At 41.5% G+C, this 20,142-nt stretch overlaps 3 gene segments (V, D, J or C); all 3 read left to right on the top strand.

Moving 5' to 3' along the window:
* Positions 1-2,610: 2,610 nt before the first annotated feature.
* On the top strand, positions 2,611-3,434 carry LOC113129663 (T cell receptor alpha variable 3-like). The segment is given in 2 exon segments: positions 2,611-2,689; positions 2,965-3,434. Coding segments are annotated over 2 exon segments (411 nt in total).
* A 6,383-nt stretch (positions 3,435-9,817) lies between these two features.
* Positions 9,818-10,342, top strand: LOC113129664 (T cell receptor alpha variable 4-like; the record flags this gene model as incomplete). The annotated part of the segment is given in 2 exon segments: positions 9,818-9,899; positions 9,999-10,342. Coding segments are annotated over 2 exon segments (399 nt in total), but the record flags the coding sequence as incomplete, so codon positions are not given.
* Positions 10,343-13,470: 3,128 nt separating this feature from the next.
* On the top strand, positions 13,471-14,807 carry LOC113129662 (T cell receptor alpha variable 19-like). The segment is given in 3 exon segments: positions 13,471-13,698; positions 13,789-14,157; positions 14,635-14,807. Coding segments are annotated over 3 exon segments (660 nt in total).
* Positions 14,808-20,142: the final 5,335 nt, after the last annotated feature.

Raw genomic sequence — 20,142 nt, forward strand, 5'->3', positions numbered from 1 at the left:
GGGGTGGGGATGTGTTGGGAGTCAGTCTCACTATTTGTGGGTGAGTGCTAAGAAAGTCTTTAATCCACAGTACCAGTCTGCTTGGGACAGTGGTGTTAAAAACTGAGCTGGAGTCAAGGAAAAGCATCCTCACATACACCCCCTTCTTCTCCAGGTGGGTCATTGTAAAGGACAGTGTTTATGGCAGCCTCTGTGAATCTATTGGCCCTGCATGCATACTGATGTTGGTCTAAGGCTGAGGAAAGAGTAGATGTTATGTGACCCAGGACTAGACTTTCAAAGCTCTTGGCTATGATGTGTGTGAGTGCGACTGGTCTGTAGTCATTCAGACAGCTGATGTTTGTCTACTTGGGCACTGGAATGAAAGTGGTGGTTTTCAAACACGCAGGTAAAGTAACATGTGCCAAGAAGAGGTTAAAGATATTGGTGGAAATCACTAGGAGCTGATGGACAAATGCACAGTCCATCTCTGCAGCTCTTATCATGCTAAACAACTACTTTGATGATTTTCAGTCAGGATTTAGGCCCCATCACACCACTGAAGCTGCACTCATCAAGGTGAAAAATGACATTCGTCTGAACACCGACGCTGGCAGAGTCTCTGTCTTAGTACTGCTGGATCTAAGTGTTGCTTTAGAGGACTGGATAGGCATCTCTGGTACTGCCCTTAAATGGTTTAAGTCCTATCTTGAAGACAGGAAGTATTTCATTGTAATTGGTAACTGTGTCTCAGACCAAATGTCGTTGACATGTGGGGACCCCAAGGGTCCATCTTGGGACCCCTTTTGTTCAATCTTTACATGTTTCCTTTAGGCCAGTTAATACGCAGCAATAATGTGTCCTACCATAACTATGCAGATGACACTCAGATTTACATTTCACTCACAGCTGGTGAATATGGACCAGTCGATTCACTGTCACTGTATTGAACAGATCACTGTGTGGATGCAAAACAACTCTCTCCAAATAAACAGTGACAAGACTGAAATAATCATCTTTGAACCTCAGAAAAAGAAAGTGTCAGCAGTCACCTCCAGTCTCTTTCTCTAAAATTTAAAAATCAAGTTAGAAATCTAAGGGTAATCAGGGACTCAGACTTGAATTTTAACAGCCTTAGCCTGAAATAAGGGGGTTTGGAACCTCCAGCTGTAGTCTACTCGATCCTAGACGTAAGAGTCTGGGACTCAGGATCGTCTCCGCAGATAGTCTGTGTTGAGGTACTTTTAGTCCATCAGGGATGGGACAAACTGAAAGTAGGGGACCCACAAATATGGGTCAGCGTGGTCCGATAGTCAATATCATGAGGAGCAAATATAGTGACAAAGCGGTGGGATGCCTTTTATTTTTATTCTTGCTTATGTATTTTTAACCTCTTTTATTTCTGTAAAGCAATTTGAATTATTCTGTGTATGAATTGTGCTGTATAAATAAACTTGCCTTGCCTCTTATCAGAGCCCTCACATCTACATCACTGTGGTGGGTTGAGCAGACGCTAGCTCCATAGCCTTGTCCGTGACCTGTGGATGTAATCAGGTGTCAGTTATGATCATCACGCAACGTTCCAGGATTCTAAGCTCAAATTTGTTATGATGTACCACAAGGATCAGTCCCAAGTCATCTGAACCTATGAGGTCACATGGATTATAATACTCCCAAATTCAGGTCCATTTCCACCATGTTGCTGCACCTTCCATCATAATGTGTATCAGGAGCTGGTCCTGCTGTTTTGCCTGTTAATGCCAAGGTCAGTGCTGGAGTTCATGGACCTTCTGCAGCTGAGTGGATCCAAATCTGACATCCTTTGATTTGGCCCCAACTATTAAAAAATAAACTCATTGAATTCAGCGACACATGAATGACAGAAGTAGCAAAGTGTGTCTTCTGTAATGAGAAGTGTATTGAGTGTTAGGTAGAAATGAGAGATGTACTGATACACTGAGTACATACTCATTGTACAAATGCACAGTCCATCAGCTCCATCATTGTACCAACCACAGCAAAACTGAGCTGGTTTGGAGCCAGGAGATTACCAGGCACATGCAGTACAAAGTACTGTTAGTGTAGACTCACATGGGCAGTCTGTCTGAGAGAGGGCTGGATTGGTGTGTGCATGATAAAACTGCCCATAGACTAATTAAGAATTTTATCTGACTTCACTGATTTTAATTACAGGCACAAATACATGCTGCGTTTGTCCAACAGTCATTTTGTAGAAAACAGTGGCTGCCTGAAGACCTCACACATTTTTGGAGCAAATTTGATCAATTACTTATGAAATCCACAGCACAATGTTCAGTCTCTGAAGTCCTACATGAGGCCATCTCCAGACTATATAAAACCAATTTCACCATGATTTTAAATGATGTGTAAATGACTTATGATGCTGCCATTTGGAGACTAGACTTCACAGGATTCTTTGAGGATGTTCATAAATATGCCAAAAGAAACAAAAAGAAAAGCCAGCAGAAAAATAAAGGTTTATCTGTTCAGAGTGATTTTAGCGTCGATAACGTTCAGTGATATCAGAGGACGAACAGGTTGAGGGAGGAGCAAATCTGACAAAGAGCAGAACTAGTCCCACTGTGAGATTCATTCAATATCTAAAGCAAACACAACACAGATACTGTGTGTAAGATGCTCTCACTGCAACGCTGTGGAATATTTTCTCTTGTTCTGATCATACTAAAAGGTAGGTTACAGCAGGAATCAGACATGAGACCCAAACCTGAGCTTTACTGCTATGGGTCACTTTCAGTTTGTCAGTCTGTACAAACTCTACTGTGCACACTGACTTCAGTTCCTGCTTTGGTCTGTTTGTACGTCTGTTATTGTGTTTGTTCATTTTTGTTGTTCAAATTGTTAAAATCTGAACTAAAATATAGAAAAATCAGGAATCATGAAAACCACTGGAACAGACTATCAGAGTTTAGTATCATCTTTAACAACATTCATCTCTTCCTTCAGGTGTCGGCTGTGAAGATCTGACTCCAGTCAGCAATGAGGAGTTCAGATTAGAAGACAGCACTGTCACTCTGTCCTACAAATACTCCAAAACTATAACACCTAGTGATTATTTCTTCTGGTATCGCCAATATCCAGGAAAACCACCAGAGTTCCTTTTGTACATCTCAGGGTTGAACATTTCAAACTTATCAGATTCTCTGAAATCAGACAAAAGGTTCTCGACTCAACTGTCTGGAGAAAAACATCTGGATCTGCAGATCTCCTCTGCTGCAGTGACAGACTCTGCTCTGTACTACTGTGCTGTGAGGCCCACAGTGACAGCAAACCCACAGTCTCTGTACAAAAACACAAGCTGACACACTGACAAGCTGCTGGAAGCCTTTTTTCCACACTGTTGAAGTCAACGGTTTACCTCCACTAGAGGGCCACATCATCAAGTAGGCGGTGCACTACTTCTGCCCTGTGTTCAACCGTTGTGTCGATAAGAACAATTCTCAGACTGAATGTTGAACATCAGCTAGTTTCTCCTGTTCATTTCAACCTGCTTGGACAGATGGAACATTGGCTGTGGATTATTCTTGCTGCTCTTTGCTTTGGTAAGATAGAAAGTACAACATGTTTTATCCTCAAACATTTGAACACATCACTGAGCTGACATCAGCCCTTTTTATGGTTCACACTGACAATGATCCCTGAAAATCAGATTCATTCTACATGTCTATGTATCTGTCTCTTTGCCAGGTAACTCTTTAAACCTGCTGATTGTTCTGCTTTCACCAAGCATCTTCATTGATCCATCTCTTCCTCTGCATGTTCTGTTCTTCCCCAGAGTGTAAAGGAGAAGACAGAGTGATCCAGCCAACAGGAGATGTCATTGCTGCTGAAGGAGACACAGCCACACTGGGTTGTACTTTTGAGACAACAAGAGCAAGTCCCACTTTGTTCTGGTATAAACAAGAAGAAAACGATTTCCCAAAGTACATGATGAAATCTTTCTCCACATCAGTAGAAAAAGCTCCAGACTTTCAGAAAGACAGATTTAATGCTGAAATCAACAAGACATCAGTTCCTCTGAAGATCCAGAAGCTTCAGCTGTCTGACTCTGCTGTGTACTACTGTGCTCTGCGGCCCACAGTGACAGGAAACACCAAAACTCTGTACAAAAACCTTTGGAGCAAAGACAACACAATACTCCACAACATCCACCAGAGGGAGACACACACTGTTAAACTTCTGTGGTTTGTCATCACAGTCTGGATTCTTTGAAGACCAGAGAATAACAGGTGAATGAATCATGGGGGGACTGCTGTGTCTTTGACTACACTGAAACTTTGCTAACTGAGAACATCACAGATGCTGCTCTTCAGCTAGAGAGGCTAATGATACACAGAACAGATAGTGTAGCCTCACAAACCAACAATATATATATCAATAAATCATGGAGCCAGAGTATCGTAGTGATCTCGAGTTTCTTAGCCGACCTAAAGCGTGACAATCCAGGGTGGGGACCGGGATGCAGAGACTCAGTCTAAAACGCTTCTCTGCAGTTTCCTTAGAGCCGCCGCCCCCCTCAAACCACATAGAGACTGTGTCTGCCCCTCGAACATATAAATCAAATAAATCAGAAGTTAACAGAAGAGGAGTTATTCATAAAAACTTAATAATAATTAAGACCACTCCTCTTATTGAACAGAAAAAAAGAACTGTCAAATGTGGATTATTAAATATTAGGTCCCTTTCTTCTAAATCTCTGTTAGTAAATGATTTGATAACTGATCACCAAATTGACCTACTTTATCTTACTGAAACCTGGTTACAGCAGGATGAATATGTCAGTCTGAATGAATCAACCCCCCTCAGTCATAAAAATGATCATGTTCCTCGAAGCACAGGTCGAGGTGGGGGAGTAGCTGCAATCTTCCAGTCAAACTTATTATTAAACTTTCATCCTCAGAACAGTTATAACTCATTTGAGAGCCTCACTCTTAGTCTCTCACATACAAACTGGAAAACACAAAAACCAGTTCTACTTGTCACTGTGGACCGTCCACCTGTCCCTTACTCAGAGTTTTTAACTGAATTCCCAGACTTCCTGTCTGATTTAGTGCTTAGATCAGATAAAGTCATTATAGTGGGAGATTTTAACATTCATGTAGATGTTGAAAATAACAGCCTCAGCATTGCATTTAATTCTATATTAGATTCAATTGGTTTCATTCAAAACGTTAATAAACCCACCCACTGTTTTAATCACACCCTTGATCTTGTTCTGACCTATGGCATCGAAATTGAACATCTAATAATTTTTCCCCCAAATCCTGTTTTGTCAGATCATTCTTTAATAACTTTCGAATTTAAAATGATGGATCATGCAGCGTCTGGAAGAAAATTCCACTACAGCAGATGTTTATCCGACAACGCTGTTAATAAATTTAAGAAAATGATTCCATCTTTATTTGCATCTATGCCAAGTATAAACATAGTGGAGGGCAGCTGCCTTAATCCTACTCCCTACCAAATTGATCATGTTGTTGACAGCGCTGTAACCTCACTGCGTGAAACGCTTGATTCTGTGGTCCCTCTGAAAAAGAAGTTAGTGATTCAGAGAAGACTAGCCCCATGGTATAATCTACATGTTCGTACCTTAAAGCAGGCATCACGAAGGCTGGAAAGGAAGTGGCGTTCCACAAACTTAGAGGAAATTTTTCTAGCCTGGAAAAACAGTCTACTAACATATAAAAAAGCTCTCCGTAAAGCCAGAACTGCATACTATTCATCACTAATAGAGGAAAATAAGAACAATCCCAGGTTTCTTTTCAGCACTGTAGCCAGGCTGACAAAAAGTCACAGCTCCGTTGAGCCCAGTGTTCCCTTAGCTCTCAGCAGTGATGAATTTATGAGTTTCTTTACAAATAAAATCACAACTATTAGAGATAAAATTCAGCAGATGCTTCCTATACCTGCAATAAATGAATCTTCTACTACAGTAGCTCTTGAATCATCTGTAGGACCTCAGTTAGGTTTAGACTGCTTCTCTCCTATAGATCTCTCTGAATTTACATCAGTAGTTGCTTCATCGAAATCATCAACGTGTCTCTTGGACCCCATCCCGACTAGACTGCTTAAAGGCACCCTGCCATTAATGAACTCATCTTTATTGGACTTGGTAAATTTATCTCTAGTATCAGGCTACGTACCACAGACCTTTAAGACTGCAGTAATCAAACCTTTACTCAAAAAGCCTAGTCTTGATCCAGGAGTCTTGGCTAATTATAGACCAATATCCAACCTGCCATTTATTTCTAAAATCCTAGAAAAAGCTGTTGCTAAGCAGCTATCAGACCACTTACACAGGAATGAACTATTTGAAGATTTTCAATCAGGATTTAGAGCACATCATAGTACAGAAACAGCACTGTTGAAAGTTACCAACGATATTCTCTTAGCCTCAGATAATGGACTTGTTTCGATACTTGTCCTCCTAGACCTTAGTGCAGCATTCAACACTATTGACCACAACATCTTATTACAGAGACTGGAGCATGTGATTGGTATCAGAGGAACAGCGTTAAAGTGGTTCCAATCCTATTTATTGGACAGATTCCAGTTTGTTCATGTCCATGATGAACCTTCCACACGAACAAAAGTTAGTTATGGAGTTCCACAAGGTTCTGTGCTAGGACCTATTCTGTTCACCTTGTACATGCTTCCTTTAGGATATATCATTAGGAAGCACTCTATTAATTACCACTGCTATGCAGATGACACTCAGTTATATCTGTCTATGAAACCTGTTAACACAAACCAGTTAACCAGAATTCAAGCCTGTCTAACTGACATAAAGGCCTGGATGACCAGTAACTTTTTACTTTTAAACTCGGAGAAAACAGAAGTCATTATATTTGGGCCTAAAAATCTCAGAAATAACTTCTCTAAAATTATAGCTACTCTAGATGGCATAGCCCTGGCCTCCAGCACTACTGTAAAAAACCTTGGAGTTATTTTTGACCAGGACATGTCCTTTAACTCACACATAAAACAAATTTCTAGAACTGCATTCTTTCACCTGCGCAACATTTCCAAAATTAGGAACATCCTGTCTCAAAATGATGCAGAAAAACTAGTCCATGCATTTGTTTCCTCAAGGCTAGATTACTGTAACTCATTACTATCTGGATGTCCTAATATCTTAATAAAAAGCCTCCAATTAATCCAGAATGCCGCAGCCAGAGTCCTGACAGGAACTAGCAAGAGAGATCATATTTCTCCTATATTGGCTTCTCTTCATTGGCTCCCTGTAAAATATAGAATAGAATTTAAAATCCTTCTTCTCACATACAAATCCCTTCATAATCAAGCTCCTTCATACCTTAAAGACCTCATAGTACCATATTATCCTAATAGACCACTTCGCTCTCAGAGTGCAGGCCTACTTGTGGTTCCCAGAGTTCTCAAAAGCAGAATGGGAGGCAGAGCCTTTAGCTATCAAGCTCCTCTCCTGTGGAACCAGCTCTCAGCCTGGGTTCAGGAGGCAGACACTCTCTGTACTTTTAAGGCTAGACTTAAAACCTTCCTCTTTGACAAAGCATATAGTTAGGGCTGGCTTCAGGCAACCCTGAACCATCCCTTAGTTAGTTATGCTGCTATAGGCCTAGACTGCCCGAGGACCATCGGTGCACTGAGCTTCCCTACCCTAACCCACCCCCCCCCTCCCCCCCCGCCCTCTTCTCTCCTCCCACCTCATGTATATTCCACCATTGAATGTCACTAACCATGTGCTCTCTCTCTCCCCTAGTTTGTGCTCTCTCCCTCTCTCTCTCTCTCTATCTGTACCTTCTGCAGGTGTCCCTGGTCCTGGAACTGTTTATCGCTGATGTGCAGTTACTGGCCCCACCAACTTGCAGTGTCTATTTGTTGTTTATTGTTGCTGTTCTTTTCTCTCTGCTCTATCCACTCACCCCAACCGGTCGAGGCAGATGGCTGCCCAAACTGAGCCCGGTTCTGCTGGAGGTTTTTTCCTCTCCACTGTCGCCAAGTGCTTGCTCATAAGGGAATTGTTGGGTTTTTAGTTTTAGTTTTTGTAAAGTGCCTTGAGATGATTTGTATTGTGATTTGGCGCTATACAAATAAAATTGAATTGAATTGAATTGAATCTCGAACCAGTACTCACTACATGATAATGGACTCATCTCTATACTTGTCTTGCTAGACCTTAGTGCTGCACTTGACACTACTGACCACAGCATCTTATTACAGAGACTGGAACACGTGATTGGAATCGAAGGAAAAGCGTTAAAATGGTTCCAGTCTTATTTATCGGACAGATTCCAATTTGTTCATGTTCATGATAAACCTTCCATGTGCACAAAAGTTAGTTTTGGAGTTCCACAAGGTTCTGTGCTTAGACCGATTCTGTTCACCTTATACATGCTTCCTTTAGGCAATACTATTAGGAAGCATTCTATTAATTACCACTGCTATGCAGATGACACTCAGCTGTATCTATCTATGAAACCTGATAACACAAACCAGTTAGCGAGACTTTAGCTGTGTCTAAAGAACGTAAAGGCCTGGATGACCAGTTACTTTTTACTTTTAAATTTAGAGAAAACAGAAGTTATTGTATTTGGGCCTAAAAGCCTCAGAAATAGCTTTTCTAACAATGTAGCTACTTTAGATGGCATAGCCCTGGCCTCCAGCACTACTGTGAAAAACCTTGAACCAGGACAAGGACATGTTCTTTAATTCACACATAAAACAAATCTCTAGAACTGCCTTCTTTCTCCCTGTGGTTCCCAGAGTTTCCAAAAGTAGAATGGGAGGCAGAGCCTATAGCCATCAAGCTCCTCTCCTGTGGAACCAGCTCCCAGTCTGGGTTCAGGAGGCAGAGCCTATAGCCATCAAGCTCCTCTCCTGTGGAACCAGCTCCCAGTCTGGGTTCAGGAGGCAGACACGCTGTACTTTTAAGGCTAGATTTAAAACCTTCCTTTTTAACAAAGCGTATAGTTAGGGCTGGCTTCAGGTAACCCTGAATCATCCCTTAGTTATGCTGCTACAGGCCTAGACTGCAGGAGGACCATCGGTGCACCGAGCTAGCCTACCACTCCCGGTGTAGGGAATATTGCTTAAGAAGCCTAGATGGTGGTGTGCTATTGAGCTGTTTGTGACCTTACAAGTAAATACTTTTCAAGCAGTGTTAAGAAAACTCATGTATAACTTTATTTGCCATCTGGATAGATCTGGAAATTACATTATTTTCGCTTTGGCCAGTTTTCTCCAGGTACTCCGGTTTCCTCCCACAGTCCAAAAACATGCATGTCAGGTTGATTGGTGACTCTAAATTGCCCATAGGAGTGAGTGTGAGTGTGTGAGGTTGTTTGTCTCTATGTGGCCCTGTGATGGACTGGGGACCTGTCCAGGGTGTCCCCCTGCCTTTCACCCAAAGAGAGGTGGGATAGGCTCCAGCTGATCCCTGGGACCCTGGTTAGGAAAGAGCGGGTAGTGAGTCTGCAATAAAATGATTCAGTCATTCATGAACCTCTTTTTATGAAGCAGCCTCTCACTTTATGTTACCATCAGTCAGTGAATGTGACGCCAATGCAAAAGCTGCTTTGGAGTCAAATGACCATGAGCCTTCTCCCTTTAAAATAACTACAACATTTATGAACAAGCTCCACAGCCTGGATAATGAGCCAGTTAGTGATAAAAACCATGCAATGTTATGCAAAGCAATAAAGACCAGTGAGAAGCTGAAAAGTCGTCAGTCCTGTGTGAAAGGAGGAGATGAAGAGATGAAGGGAGGAGCAAAACTGTGACTGAAGAACAGAAAAGACAAACTCTCACAGTGGAGTTTAAAGCAGAAACAGCTTCTATCTTTAAGATGGAGTCAGTGCACTTACATCTGTTTTCAGCTTTGTTTCTGATCACACTGACAGGTAGGAGAAAATTCACTAGTGAACATAGAAATGTAAAATAGAATTCACTGATAAAACCTTTGGAGCATTAAGTTATAACAGAGTTATGTCTTCCTTCAGGTGTCGGCTGTGAAGATCTGACTCCAGTCAGCAGTGAAAAGTTCAGTTTAGAAGACAGCACTGTCACTCTGTCCTACAAATACCCCAAACTGTCAACTGGTGATAATTTATTCTGGTATCGCCAATATCCAGGAAAACCACCAGAGTTCCTCATCTCACACTCTGCTTCAGGACAAGTATTAAATAATCCAGTTCCTGGACTGAAGGTCGAAGTGGAGGAAAAGCAAATCAGCATGAACATCTCCTCTGCTGCAGTGTCTGACTCTGCTGTGTACTACTGTGCTGTGAGGCCCACAGTGACAGGAAACACCAAAACTCTGTACAAAAACCTTTGGAGCAAAGACAACACAATACTCCACAACATCCACCAGAGGGAGACACACACTGTTAAACTTCAGTGGTTTGTTGCAGGAAGTCAAAGCCCAATCAGCTTGATGCTGAGGAGAAGAGCTGTGCAGCAGACACTGTTTAGTTGTTTCATTCTACTGCAGTGGAAGAACACTGTTCATCTGCTGTCTGACTTCAACAACTCCAAAGACATGTTGCTTTACTTCTTTCTCTTTTTATCTCACTTTATAGGTGAGTTTGACCACAAACAGGCGTCTCATTCAACCTCGCAATGAATTTGTCTTTGTCAGGAAGTCCTGGTCAACTGTTTGTGTCCACAGAGTAACACTGTACACTGACATTTTCCACTGTCTTCTCCTCTCAGCCTCATGGACAATGTTCATCTAATGGCTTCATTTTTCTTTACTTTTTCCAGGACTAACAACTGGAGACAAAATCTCTCCTGTAGAAGATGAAGTCACTGGAAGAGAAGGAGAATCTGTCAAACTCACATGTCGCTATCAAACAACTGCAACTTATGTTTATCTTTACTGGTACAAACATCATTCAGATCTGGAAGCTCCTCAGTTTATACTCTGGAAAGGAGCCAAAGGGGAAACAGATCAATATATTCCTGATAATCGATATGAATCCCAAACATCAGATGCATCAACTGAACTGACCATAAAGACTCTAACCCTGGCAGACACAGCTCTCTACTTCTGTGCTCTAGAAACACAGTGATACAAAGTGTAGAAGAGTCTGTACAAAAACCTGAACACAGATATCTGACTACTCTTCAAAGAGGAGGGAAGTGGGATTTCAAACCACAGCTTCATATCAGATTTATTCTGCTCATTCCTGTTTGATCAGAGTCCCTGTGGTTACAGCTGCTAATGAAACACTGGGGGAGGATTCATATCAGCAGCCAATCCACATCAATGACAAACCAACTGTTGATGCTTCAGACACAAGAAACCATGAAAACAAATAAACAGACTGACTTACTCAGTTAATCCTCTTCATACACTGTGGGTCATTAGGCCACAATGAGCTCCTTCCATTGTTCACCATCCTTGGAAACATGGAGAACTACAGCCCAAATTCACACTAAAGTATTAACTAATAACACACTGACATCACTAGTTTATATGTTCAGACATCAAAATACACAGAAAAACTCAAAACAACAAAAGATTCAAACTTTCACAGCTGAAGATTTTTACCAAGTTTCAACATTTTTGATTGAAGCTTCAACAACAAATCCACCATCTTTGATTTGAGCAAACATGATATTTACATTCAAGACAATGTCTCCTCCTATTCATTAACAGCTGCCTCAGCTCAGGGTCTGTCCCAGATGTATTCAAGCATGCTGTGGTAAGGCCTTTTCTCAAAAAATCCAATCTTGATCCTGCACTTCTCTCAAACTTTAGACCAGTATCCTATTCACCTTTCTTGTCTAATGTTTTGGAAACAGTTGTTTTCATCCAGCTTCATTCTGTTTTTGAAAAGAACCATATCATTGAAAAATTCCAGTCTGGCTTTAGAACTCGGCACAGTACTGAACCCGCTCTCTTGAAGGTTCAGAACGATATCCTCCTGTCCCTGGATTCTAAGAAACCTATGCTGCTAGTAATGCTGGACCTCACCACAGCATTTGATACTGTGGGTCACTCCATCCCCCTGACACCCTGACACATTTATCACACCTAGTTGGCCTTCAGGGACCTGTACTACAAGTGGTTCAGGTCCTATTTAATGAATAGAACCTTTCCTGTCGTGATTGGTGACCTTTCCTTCTCTCCAGCTCCCCTGACCTCTGGTGTGCCACAGAGCTCCATTCTGGGCCCTGTTTTATTCTCTTTGTACATGTTACCATTTGGATCGATTATCACAAAATACAACGTCTCCTTTCATCTGTATGCAGATGACTTACAGATCTACCTGCCAGTCTTTTCTAATTATTCTGACACACTCATATCCATCTGTAGGTGTTTGGATGACATCAAAATCTGGTTATCTCAGAACTTTCTTAGTTTGAACGAGCGCAGGACAGAATATATTCTCGTTGGCACCCCCAACCGTCCCAGTTTTGAGGCTTTTGGTTTTGACTCTCTGACACTTCACGGTCAAAAACCTGGGGGTGACCTTAGACAATAACTTAAACTTCCATAAACAAATTAATTCTGTTGTGAAGGCAAGTTTTTTTCAGCTATGCCTCCTAGCAAAGGTTAAGCCCTTTCTGAACCACAGTGACCTAGAGAAGCAATTCACACTTTCATTAGATCCTGGCTAGATTATTTCAACGCTCCTTATGTTTGCATTAACCAAGCTGGCATCCATCGCTTGCAACTTCTTCAGAATGCTGCGGCCGACTTGCTGACTAACACCAAAAAACATGATCATATCTCCGCGATCCTGTATTCCCTCCACTGGCTCCCCGTATAATTCCAAATTCTATTTAAGCTTCTGTTGTTTACTTTCAGTCCAATCAATGGCACGGCACCTTCGTACTTATGAGAGATTTGAAGTTCTCACCAACCCAGCAGAGCTTTGTGTTCTGCTGGCCAATATTTGCTCTCTTGATCGAGGTACAAACAATGGGTTTATTGTGCCAGTGGCAGGTCCCAAACTCTCGAACACTTTGACCATTGAATTATGCTCCATCAATGACCTGCCCCTGTTTAGAGCTAAACTTAAAACGCAGTTATTCAGACTGGCTTTTGATTCATAGCACGACCCTGCCATTTTTTTTTTTTTTTGTGTGTCGGGTGTATTTTATAGTCCTTATTATTGTATATATCCTTTATTTTTTAGATTTTTTTAATGTTGTGAAGCACTTCGGTCAACCTGAGTTGTTGTAAGGTGCTATACAAATAAAGACTGATTGATTGATTGATTGAAGAGAAAAAAATCCTGAAGAGAATTTACAAAGTCCCATTTGTCAAATGTTCCTTCTCAGTTTGCTTGTACTATTTGTGATAAAAGATATTAAAGGGGTCGTAGCAGGTTCCCAACAATTAGCAGCTTTATATATCAGGGGCCAACGGGAATGTGCAGCAGCTGTAAAACAGGAAACGGGTCAGCTGAAATGTCCAATGATGATCACATACAAGACAAGTTGGACACTGAAAGGAGACTGGTCCAAACTGTGTTCAGAGTAAAGTTGTCAGCAGGGGAATAACACAGGGCTGTGAATGAGCCCTGTCACTGTGATCAGGCTCCTCCTTCTAATCCACCAACTTAGTGTTGATGAAGACTAAACAGAGAGATCACAGCCTTCTTCATACTGGCTGGAGCTCCCAGTTCCTCAACACTGCACATATGACGCCTCTGTTCATCTCAGTGTTGCTGGCTGCTATGTGCCTTGGTATGAACACAACTCTGTTTCTCTGATATCATCCCAGCATTGACATGACTCTTTAACAGCACACTGACACTGTTTGTTGGTGTTTTACAGAATGCAGAGCACAAAAAGACAACGTGCTGCAGCCAGAAGGAGATGAGACTGCTACTGAAGGAGACGCAGTAACACTTGGCTGTCTGTATAACAGCAGTTCAACAAATGATTATCTCTACTGGTACAAACAGGATGGAAACAACAGCCCCACGTTCATCCTGAGCAGATATAAACTGGATGAAGGCAACACACCAGACGAGTACAGGGAGAGATTTTCATCCACACTGGATTCCACATCCAGATCAGCTCCTCTGAAGATCCAGAAGCTTCAGCTGTCTGACTCTGCTGTGTACTACTGTGCTCTGCAGCCCACAGTGACAGGAAACACCAAAACTCTGTACAAAAACCTTTGGAGCAAAGACAACACAATACTCCACAACATCCACCAGAGGGAGACACACACTGTTAAACTTCAGTGGTTTGTCATCACAGTCTGGATTCTTTGTATTGACACTGACTTTCTCCATATCCTGAATCAAAACCGTCCGTCAGTGCAGAAACTTTTCAGAGACCATGTCAAACCCAATAGCTCATCTATGGTTAAGTTCTGGAACCATTTCAGATTCTGTAAAACGATGAGATTCTTCATAAACAGCTGCAGCAACACCTGCATCCAGTTCTGTTGGTTTCTGTGGGACCATTTATTGAGATAGTTCAAGTTAAAGTTCACATTTATTTATAAAGCACATTTACAAGCAACAAGTGTTGTTCCAAAGTGCTGTACAGTTTATGAACATAAATTAAGCAAAATAAAAAGATAATTAAGTAAAAACATAAATAACTTTGTAATCCAGTATTCTCAGACACTCCCATAGACTAAGGAGAATATATGAGTCTTCAATCTAGATTTAAAAGTGTCCAATGTGGACGAGGATCTCACGGCAACTGGAAGTGCATCCCACTGTGTAGGACCTGCAACTGAAAAAGCTTCGTCACCCTTAGTCTTAAACGAGACTGTGGGACAGAGAGCAGCAACTGTTTACAGGAACAAAGAGATCCAGACACAGAATGTGGTTTGAGGAGATCAGCAATATACTGGGGTACTAGCCCGTGCAGAGCTTTATAAACGAACAGCAAGACCTTAAAATCGACTCTGTATTTAACTGGAATTTGTAGGTTTCAGCGAAGAAACTAAATCTTGCAGCTGAAACAGGGAAATGGAATCAAAATGGCTAAAAGACCTAGAGGGCGACAGGATTTCAGAATGAACCACAACTGATCATGATACATGTGCTCTAATAACTTGAGTTTTATCCACAAAAAATTCCAAATATTTTTCCAGAACTCAGGTGTTGCAATAGGGTGGCCCACTGTGGTAGGGTTCAGAACAGAGTCAGTGTATTAAATAAGGACCTTAGGCCTATGGGCATTCTTAGCAATTATTTCTGAGAAATAATTTGATTTAGCATTATTAACAGCAATTTGGACGTGTTTTAAGGATTCACAGAATATTTCATATGAGACCCTAAGTTTGTCTTTCTTCCACTTAAGCTCTGATTTCCTGCATTGCTGTCTGACACAGTGGGTGTGATCATTGAACCAAGGCTGGGTATCTCTTTGTTTTCCTAGATCTCAGTGATTTGAGTGCTGTTTCTTCCATCCTGTTTTACCGTTACTCTGAACACAGTGTGGACCAGTCCCTTTCAGTGGCCAATTTCTTGTATGTGCTCATTGGACATTTCAGCTACCGTTTCCTGTTTTACAGCTGCTGCACATCCCGTTGCCCTGAATAATAAAGCTGCTAAGTTGTGGAACCTGCTACGACCCCTTAATATCTTTTATCACAAATAGTACAAGCAAACTGAGAAGGAACATTTGACAAATGGGACTTTGTAAATTCTCTTCAGGATGTTTTTTCTCTTCAATCAATCAATCAATCAGTCTTTATTGTATAGCACCTTACAACAACTCAGGTTGACCGAAGTGCTTCACAACATTAAAAAATCTAAAAAATAAAGGATATACATAAATAAGGACTATAAAATACACCCGACACACAAAAAAAAAAAAATGGCAGGGTCTGCTATGAACCAAAAGCCAGTCTGAATAACTGGTCGTAAGTTTAGCTCTAAACAGGGCAGGTCATGATGAACATAATTCATGGTCAAAGTGTTTCAGAGTTTGGGACCTGCCACTGGAACAATAAACCCATTGTTTGTACCATCGATCAAGAGAGCAAATATTGGCCAGAGAACACAAAGCTCTGCTGGTTGGTGAGAACTCAAATCTCTCATAAGTACGAAGGTGCCGTGCCTTGATTGGACTGAAAGTAAACAACAGAAGCTTAAATAGAATTTGGAATTGTACGGGAGGCCAGTGGAGGGAATAAAGGATCGCGAAGATATGATCATGTTTTTTTGGTGTTAGTCAGCAAGTCGGCCGCAGCATTCTGAAAAAGTGGCAAGATGGATGTCAGCTTGGTTAATGCAACATAAGGAGCGTTGAAATAATCTAGCCGGGATCTAATGAAAGTGTGAATTGCTTCTCTAGGTCACTGTGGGTTCAGAAAGCGTTAACCTTTGCAAGGAGGCATAGCTGAAAAAAACTTGCCTTCACAACAAATTAAGTGTTATGGAAGTTTAAGTATTGTCTAAGGCACCCCAGGTTTTTGACCGTGAAGTGTCAGAGAGTCAAAACCAGAAGCCTCAAAACTGGGACGGTTGGGGGTGCCAACGAGAATATATTCTGTCTTGCGCTCGTTCAAACTAAGAAGGTTCTGAGATAGTTAGAAAGTTAGAAACAACTGGCAGGTAGATCTGTAAGTCATCTGCATACAGATGAAAGGAGACGTTGTATTTTGTGATAATCGATCCTAATGGTAACATGTACAAAGAGAATAAAACAGGGCCCAGAATGGAGCCCTGTGGCACACCAGAGGTCAGGGGAGCTGGAGAGAAGGAAAGGTCACCAATCATGACAGGAAAGGTTCTATTCATTAAATCGGACCTGAACCACTTGTAGTACAGGTCCCTGAAGGGCAACTAGGTGTGACAAATGTGTCAGGGGGATGGAGTGACCCACAGTATCAAATGCTGTGGTGAGGTCCAGCATTACTAGCAGCATAGGTTTCTTAGAATCCAGGGACAGGAGGATATCATTCTGAACCTTAAAGAGAGCGGGTTCAGTACTGTGCCGAGTTCTAAAGCCAGATTGGAATTTTTCAAAGATATGGTTCTTTTCAAAAACAGAATGAAGCTGGATGAAAACAACTGTTTCCAAAACATTAGACAAGAAAGGTGAATAGGATCCTGGTCTAAAGTTTGAGAGAAGTGCAGGATCAAGATTGGATTTTTTGAGAAAAGGCCTTACCACAGCATGCTTGAATACATCTGGGACAGACCCTGAGCTGAGGCAGCTGTTAATGAATAGGAGGAGACATTGTCTTGAATGTAAATATCATGTTTGCTCAAATCAAAGATGGTGGATTTGTTGTTGAAGCTTCAATCAAAAATGTTGAAACTTGGTAAAAATCTTCAGCTGTGAAAGTTTGAATCTTTTGTTGTTTTGAGTTTTTCTGTGTATTTTGATGTCTGAACATATGAACTAGTGATGTCAGTGTGTTATTAGTTAATACTTTAGTGTGAATTTGGGCTGTAGTTCTCCATGTTTCCAAGGATGATGAACAATGGAAGGAGCTCATTGTGGCCTAATGACCCACAGTGTATGAAGAGGATTAACTGAGTAAGTCAGAGTCTGTTTATTTGTTTTCATGGTTTCTTGTGTCTGAAGCATCAACAGTTGGTTTGTCATTGATGTGGATTTGCTGCTGATGTGAATCCTCCCCCAGTGTTTCATTAGCAGCTGTAACCACAGGGACTCTGATCAAACAGGAATGAGCAGAATAAATCTGATATGAAGCTGTGGTTTGAATCCCACTTCCCTCCTCTTTGAAGAGTAGTCAGATATCTGTGTTCAGGTTTTTGTATAGACTCTTCTACACTTTGTATCACTGTGTTTCTAGAGCACAGTAGTAGAGAGCTGTGTCTGCCAGGGTTAGACTCTTTATGGTCAGTTCAGTTGATGTAGCTGATGTTTGGGATTCATATCGATTATCAGGAATATATTGACCTGTGTTCCCATTGGCTCCTTTCAACAGTATAAACTGAGGAGCTTCCAGGTCTGAATGATGTTTGTACCAGTAAAGATAAACACCAGTTTCAGCTGTTTGATAGCGACATGTGAGTTTGACAGATTCTCCTTCTCTTCCAGTGACTTCATCTTCTACAGGAGAGATTGTGTCTCCAGCTGTTAGTCCTGGAAAAAGTAGAGAAAATGAAGCCATTAGACGAACATTGTCCATGAGGCTGAGAGGAGAAGACAGTGGAAAATGTCAGTGTACAGTGTTACTCTGTGGACACAAACTGTTGACCAGGACTTCCTGACAAAGACAAATTCATTGTGAGATTCAATGAGACGCCTGTTTGTGGTCAAACTCACCTATAAAGTGCGATAAAAAGAGAAAGAAGTAAAGCAACATGTCTTTGGAGTTGTTGAAGTCAGACAGCAGATGAACAGTGTTCTTCCACTGCAGTAGAATGAAAAAACTAAACAGTGTCTGCTGCACAGCTCTTCTCCTCAGCATCAAGCTGATTGGGCTTTGACTTCCTGCAACAAACCACTGAAGTTGAACAGTGAGTGTCTCCCTCTGGTGGATGTTGTGGAGTATTGTGTTGTCTTTGCTCCAAAGGTTTTTGTACAGAGTTTTGGTGTTTCCTGTCACTGTGGGCCTCACAGCACAGTAGTACACAGCAGTGTCAGACACTGCAGCAGAGGAGATGTTCATGCTGATTTGCTTTTGCTCCACTTTGACCTTCAGTCCAGGAACTGGATTATTTAATACTTGTCCTGAAGCAGAATGTGAGATGAGGAACTCTGGTGGTTTTCCTGGATATTGGCGATACCAGAAGAAATTATCATCATATGTAGCAGGTCTGGAGTATTTGTAGGACAGAGTGACAGTGCTGTCTTCTAAACTGAACTTTTCATTGTTGACTGGACTCAGATCTTCACAGCCGACACCTGAAGGGAAACATAACTCTGTTATAAAATGTTGGGAAAGTCTCAATCCAGAAATCACATTCAGGTAACACTGGAACTGAACTTCTTTATGCACAATCCTACAAACCTCTTAGAAACAATAGCAACAGTAGAGAAAGTACATAACAGTCCAATGGCAGCATGTTTGAATGAAGATAATGTTTCTGGTTGTGCCTTGAAACTCTGTTGAATATGGAAGTTCCTCTCTTCTATAGTTCAGTTCCAGATTAGCTCCTCCCTGAATCTCTGTCTCCTCTTACATCTGTGTTTTCTAAGTGTCTCTGCCTCTCACAAGTTGATGTGTATCTGTCCCATTCTTTGTTCACTCATTTACTTCATTGGCGAATTCTCAGAGTTTTTATCAACACTGGTACTCTGCTGTGACAGATTGTTAATTCTGGGAGATTTCAATATTCATATCTGCTATGAAAACACAACCTTTAATCAAGTAATTTCTATGATTCCTTTAATTTGACACAGTTAGTTACAAATCCTTCTCATATAAAAGGTCATACGCTTGATCCTGGTGTTTGTTTCTGGTTTTCACGTGAGCGACCTGGAGGTGTTAGAAGCTGGATGTTCTGATCATAATTTTGTTCTATTTGAATCCTCACTGTCAGGTTCCACTTCCCCTCCCCCAGAGAGTCTACATTTTACTCATACTATTAGGCTACTTCCTATCTAGACGTTGAGTCATGACAACTGGACTTTCAGTTTTTAGGTCGAAATGTTTCACCACTAATCCAAGTGGCTTCATCGGTCTAAGGAAAAGCTGGTATGGAAACTCCAATTTATCTCCCAGGTTGGTTTCACTCCACCCCTAGTCCCATAGGCTCATTTGGAGAACTATGTAAATCGGGTGAGAGTCCTTAGACCCACACTCCTGAGTTGGTTTCACTTCATGGCTGGTCTGAATAGGCTTGTTAGGTGAACAAAAGGAGTGAGCTCAGGGGAGGGTCATTAGGATCTATTTGGTGATTCATTGTGATCCATTTGATTCACAACTGGCTGCAGATGAGTCCTCCCTAGGAAACATAGCTCACCTAATGAGCCTATGGACTAGGACTGGAGTGGGAACAACATGGAAGATAAATTGGAGTTTTCCATACCAGCTTTCCTTAACGATGAAGCCACTTGGATAATGGTGAAACGTTTGACCTAAAAACTAAAAGTCCATTGTCATGACTGGCTCTAGATAACTCACCTGGACGACTGCCTCTCTCAAAATACAACATGCTAACTAGGACTAGGTGCATCACAGCTGACGGAAGCTTTCAGTAAAACTGTTGCTGATATTCTGGATCAGGCAGCTCCACG

Source organism: Mastacembelus armatus, unplaced genomic scaffold, assembly GCF_900324485.2.
Source record: "Mastacembelus armatus unplaced genomic scaffold, fMasArm1.2, whole genome shotgun sequence".
NCBI lineage: Eukaryota > Metazoa > Chordata > Actinopteri > Synbranchiformes > Mastacembelidae > Mastacembelus > Mastacembelus armatus.